This window comes from Sceloporus occidentalis, unplaced genomic scaffold (genome assembly GCF_023333645.1).
Source record: "Sceloporus occidentalis isolate IW3139 unplaced genomic scaffold, rSceOcc1.0.p SCAF_1, whole genome shotgun sequence".
Classification (NCBI taxonomy): Eukaryota; Metazoa; Chordata; class Lepidosauria; order Squamata; family Phrynosomatidae; genus Sceloporus; species Sceloporus occidentalis.
This window is the reverse complement of record NW_028316981.1, coordinates 185,360,211-185,366,210: the sequence shown is the minus strand read 5'-3', so window position 1 is coordinate 185,366,210 and position 6,000 is coordinate 185,360,211. Positions and strand designations below refer to the sequence as shown.

Sequence of the window (6,000 nt, the reverse complement as noted above, 5' to 3'; positions counted from 1 at the left end):
CCACAAGTATGACTAAGTAAAAAGCTTCCACGGTGCATAAATTATGGTTTTGGAGAGCTAGCTAAGATTTCATTGAATTGCCATCAGTTGCATCCTGAAGCAGAACAGACACATTGGCCAGAATGGATTCTGTATATCCTTTGCAGCATCCTGAAGCCCCCCCCCACCCCCCAAATCTTCTCCAAAAGTTTTGGAGAACACAAGATGGGGCGCAAAGGTGGGAAGATGTACCCCTGTTTCAGCACAAATCCATTTACATGACTGCAGATGTTGGGGAGCTGTATAGATATCCCAGTCTTAGAAAGCCAAGGACAGGCCTGATGATGAAAATATCTATCATTTTTTTGTGCCTTTCTCTTGACATTTGCATTTTCTAGTGCAATTTCTAAATCTAAGCATATTTGTATGCACATTTCCAAATACACACTACTTTGCAATAATGCATTTTGCGTCTACTTACACACACATCTATGTGCTTTTCTGAATATGCCGAATTGAATTGCAAAATTTAGAATAGTGAGGATATTTTCATGTAATTGTGTAAACAGGGCAGTATGGCTTTAGTAACTTTACATTAATATGAGAAACCAATAATCTTCTCATTTATCTCTAACAAGTTATTTAGTAAGTGCATACTTTTGCTTTGTGATTTTTGAGACTTTGATGTATCATTTTTTACTAAGCTGAAACCAAGCCTATGCTTGTGGAATTGAAATAATCACATATTATTCCTAGGCCTACCTTCTCTTCACCTCCTTCCTGTGTTTTTTCTTCCCTTCTGTGCCTAATTTTAGGTTGCATGCCCTTTGGGACAGAGTTCTGTTCTCTCTGTGAAGCATCACAATGCTACATCAATCAATAAAAAAGCATATTGCTAACAGTATTATAGTACAGGATTGTTTGTTAACAATGAACACAACAGAATAAAAGAAATCAGACCTTTATTTTATATACAAACCATTTGGAAGGGGGGGAAAGGAGAGCAAAAAATAAGAAAGAAAGAAAGAAAGAAAGAAAGAAAGAAAGAAGAGAAAACTTAAGGAGGGAAGGTGTCTTCTGAGCATCAGCTCAAAAAACCAGCCTTACATGAGTAACACAGTGTAGTTGACTCCTCTCCAGTTAGACCTGGCAGCCCAAAAATGTCAATGTATGGGAAAACCGGAGGAAGTCATTGCATAAGTCCTCCATATTTTCATCTTGACATTCTTCATCATCTGGCCACCTCTCAATCCAGGTATCTTTGGTAATGAGGTAGCGGAGACTGGAAAAGAAAAAGAAGTTTATTTATTTATTTATTTAAAATTTATTTCAGTGAGAAGAAAACTGGAACAGTTACCTCTTTTTTAGTATGCAAGGGGATTTTGTAGCACCTTTAAGAATAACAGAGAAGTTGGTAGTATGAGCTTTCATAGACTTAAGCCTACTTCCATCTCCATCCATCAGATGGAAGTAGATTCTGATCTACAAAAGTTCATGCTACCATCTTCTCTCTTTAAATTAATCTCAAAGGTTCTACAAGATCCTTTTGTATACTAATTATTGAGATTAAGGGGATTATTGCATTTACTTTTTTGCCCAATCCAGGCATGGGATGGGATCGGGCTGCAATGGGGGAAATGGGTGTTATTGCACACAAAATTGTTGCTGTGCTGCTGGCCAATTTTGAAGGACAGAAAGCTTCCTTACAACCAAAATCGATGGGATAAGCATGGCTCGGAGACGAGTGGTGGTCAGCCAGCAGCAAAGCAACAATTTTGTGTGTGATAACACCTGTTTTTTCCCGTTGCAGCCCGATCCTGTCTCATGCTCAGATCAGGCCAAAAAAAAAATGTGGATGCAATAATCTCCTAACACTGCTATGTCTTTTGATCTCTTTTTTCAAATTATTTTTGGAATTTTAGGAAATTCAAAATAGCTGTTGACTAAAATGTTTATAGGGCTCTGCCTTCTTTTAGCTGAGAATTGTGTCTCCCACAGGCTTTCAAGAGCACAATTTATTTGGTTTCTGGCAAATGGTTTCAGTATTCTCCTTGTGTGTGTGTTTAGACTGTGGTTGATTTTTTTTCCCCATTTGAAGAATGACATTAAAAATACTTAATATAGCCCCAGTGGCCACATGTGTCCCATAATGAGAAATGCTTTCCCCAATCCTGTAAATGGTTCAAAGAAAGACAGAGTGATGTGGGATCTAGGTCAGTGGTAGAACAGATAATTTATGAGGGGTGCACCACTTTAGGGTTATAAAAACACACTTGAAGCCCAATGAACATCAGTGAAAAATTCTGTATTCCTTGAGCAACAAGAATAACCACTGAGGTAGTATTAACCATGCCATGCCATTCCTGCCGTGAGTGAAGGGGTCTCAGTCTCAAGGCGAAGACTACTTTGCAATCCCATCTACATAGTTGAAAAAATGTTGGGTGTAACTACAAGGAGTCTTCTGTGGAAAAATGACAACTTTTTGATCACTTCTTTTCTTGGTTGATTGTTTTGGTTCTCAAAATTGCAGTGCAACATTTCATAATGTTTTTGGACACACTCTTTGAGGCACCAGTAGTGGAAAAGCAGTAATAATAAATAATAAAACAAGATAAATAAAAGCGAAGTATACATCTACTAAATCAATGAAATGAAATGCATACTCATTCTTGGCAGGCCACAGGTCAGTGCTGACACCCCAGATCAGATAGTCGTTGTTCAGCTGCAGATTCAGATTTTCCCTGCATTTCATCTGGCTGATAAACTTGCGAGGACTGGCAAGTGGATTTGGATCACTCCCTGGAGGAATCAGACAAAACAAAGAAAATGTTTGGATCACGTTGTGTGTACTAGTGGCTTGGATGGAAGAAGGCAGGAAAGCAGAGGAAGGAAACACTGGGGGACAGACTGAAAGGCAAACTCACACTGATGCTTCTAATCTTGAGGTTGCATGCAGACATTTAATGAGATAAGAAGGGGGAAGGAAGGAAGGAAGGAAGGAAGGAAGGAAGGAAGGAAGGAAGGAAGGAAGGCAGGCAGGCAGGCAGGCAGGCAGGCAGGCAGGCAGGCAGGCAAAGGAATGTGGCAGCTTTAAGACTGCTTTTTATTATTATTTTCACGGATATAAACCCACTTTTTCAGATGCAATACAGAGTGATAATACAGTAAATGTTCAAGAATAAAGCATATTTACTTTATATCTGTGGGTATAAAGGAGTAGGGTGGAATGTAATAGGATCCAGAAAGATGCAAATCATGAACATGGCCCTAATTTTTTAAAGGACTACATAAAGCGATAAAGGTTTTTCATATGTACGAATGCAATAAATCTGCCAGAAGTCAGTTCCCACAGATTCAAGACTCTGTCTGAGAATATTCCATTTGTCCTATGTGTAGTATCAAGGACTGTTATATTAATATATGTATTAATATCGTTTCAGGAGACCTGGGTGGGCATACCTTCTTTTTTTAAAGGTACAGTGTTTCAAAAACCATATTACTATAGCATAAATGTCCTGTGCTTCACCAATCATCAACAGTAGAAAAGGAATTAAAAAAACTAGCTAATTGCACCTCCTGGATGTTTTTTTTAAAGGAGGTTTTCCTGCAATCTATCCTGAAATAAAAAGAACCTAGTCTTTAGAGAACAACAAAATAATTATGTTTCTTCTTCTTCTTCTTCTTCTTGAAATTGCTGTAAATATTCCATGAAAAGGAAAACTTCAACTGGTTTTTAGGGTTTTTAAAAAATAAAAACCCAAATCCTGACAGCCTGAACAACAGGGCAAGAACATTTCTATCTATTTCCCCTCCTTAGTTAAGGAAGCCACAGCCCTGAGGTTGCAAGAACTGAATTGGACAGTTGATGACCAGGGCTCTTGGAGGTTTCTGATTCATAAATTGACTTGGGAGTGAATAATAACAATAAGAAATATAAGGTTTCAAAGCAGTAGTTGCTTACAGAAAATCTTCCTACTTTTTTATTTAGTGTGCCATTTTCTATAAGATGGACACTATTACCTTCTTTAATCACTTCCAGAATTCTCATGAAGTAGTAGTCATAACCATTTTCTTCTTCTGTTCGAACCAGCTTGGCTTTATACACTTAAAAACAGAGAAAATGTATGATGTTTATATGCTTTTCTTCACAAAAGGCTTAAATAATTTAGCAATTGGTGAGACATAATCCCTACTGCTGATATGATGTTCCTGTAAAGATGAACAATCTCACTGCATTTTGGCACTGGTAAATCCTGAGCCTGTTCCTCAATTCACATCTAACTCTCAGTACATGAATTGCTCTGTTTCTCATCACAGAAGACCCAAAATACATCAACAAACTGCTGTGCCCAACACCATAAGAAATGTCCCTATGGATGAATTTTGGAGCAGCAGCTCATCATGCAGAGGCTGGAGAAAGGCAGCCAGTCTTACCATGAAAAACATGTGAAGCAGCTGCCCCAGATGGTGAATTTTGGCTGGTGGGTATTAATATTCTAGCTGTGCCACTGCCTCATGTACAGGGTTCAGCCATGTAAGGTGTACTCACCATAATCCACTCCTGGTTTGCAGGCCAATTCAACTCGTATCTGCAGGTCGACATTTTCCTCTACATTGTTGAGCAAGGAACAGCTTTCTTTGTGAAAAGAGCATAGAGGGGAAGGAAAAAAAGAAAGTAAAACACATGGATGAGCTCCCTGGAAGCCCCTTCTTGTGTCTGAGGCTGGATCAGATCTACACTGTTAGAATAAGGAGTAGGCAGGGCAGATACTGAGAATATCTGAAACGTGCCTTCTGCCCATGTCATTCATGGATGCTCCCACACTTGTCCTTATTGGTTCCAAGAGTATCCTTCCCTCTCTCCCCTTGACATATCCACCCCTACACTCTCACATCCCCTGCTTCTAGCACTTTTCAGCCATTAATCTAATTCCTTCACCACTCTTTATCTTACCCTTTTCTGTTCTTACATATAGGATTTTATCACACAGGGGGAAATCAGGGGATTCAAAAGGCATTAACCAGGGAAAGTTGCACGACCGCAGCTAAGATTATCACACACATCGTGATTAGAGAGGGTTTATCCCGGGAATAACCTGCAACAAATCATTCATGAGATTTCCCTGGTTATAATAAATAATAATATTTTTTGTTATTTATATAGTGCACCCGCGTCATACGTGGCTTTCAGCATACACTGAAAGCCGTGCGGGGAGAAGGGGTGGCGTGTCCCATAGGAACAAATGGGGGATGTGACCATGGTGTGCGCACGCCGCTGCACGCACGAGCCCCATTCATTTAAATGGGGCTCAAGCATAGGCGGTATTTGTTTTACGCAGGGAGTCCAGAAGGGATCCCCATGTAAAGAAAGGGCAAACTCTCCCATGGTGGATCGAAGCGGGACTGCAAGCCAATAAAATACATACAAAACACATCAATAAAATGCAATAACAATAATGTTTCCATTAATAACCCCTCTCTAATCACAACATCATGTGATCATCTTAGCAGCGATCGTGCAATTTCCCCCGAATAATGCCTTTTGGATCCCTTGATTTCCCCCGTGTGATAAAATCCATAGACACATACACACTCAAACTCCCTCCTCCATGCTTACACCTTACAAAACATACACAGAGACTATCCCCTCACTCTCTTCTTCATCATTATCCCCCCACCCACAGTTTATTAGAATAGTTCACTGAAGGTAGACTCTACAGTATGGAAGGAGGCTGCAATTTGCCTGATAGACCTTATCTGCATTCAGTTCTGGATGCCTCATTTTAGAAAGTATATAGACAAGTTAGATCAGGTTGAGAGAAAGGTAAGAAGGATGATACAAGGTATGTGGAACAAAACATATGGGAAGTTGAAGGAACTGGGCATGTTAAGCTGGGTGAAGAGAAGACTGGGGGATGACATGATCATCATACTCTTTAAGTACTTCAATGGCTGTCAAAGAAATGAAGGGGAAGGCCTGTTTCTGCTGCCCCAGAGGGTAGGACCAGGTTTAATGATTTG

The 6,000-nt window shown here is 39.7% G+C and overlaps 1 protein-coding gene across 1 annotated transcript in view; it reads right to left on the bottom strand.

Moving 5' to 3' along the window:
• Positions 1-924: 924 nt before the first annotated feature.
• The window catches only part of LOC149323037 (A.superbus venom factor 1-like), a 67,092-nt gene continuing 62,016 nt past the window's right edge, over positions 925-6,000 (bottom strand). The window contains exons 37-40 of the mRNA XM_089486417.1: positions 4,529-4,615; positions 4,000-4,083; positions 2,643-2,778; positions 925-1,261 (exon numbers count right to left, since the gene is read on the bottom strand). Coding sequence (XP_089342543.1) covers positions 1,120-1,261; positions 2,643-2,778; positions 4,000-4,083; positions 4,529-4,615 — 449 coding nt within the window. The 3' untranslated portion in view covers positions 925-1,119. The remainder of the gene's footprint in view (positions 1,262-2,642; positions 2,779-3,999; positions 4,084-4,528; positions 4,616-6,000) is intronic.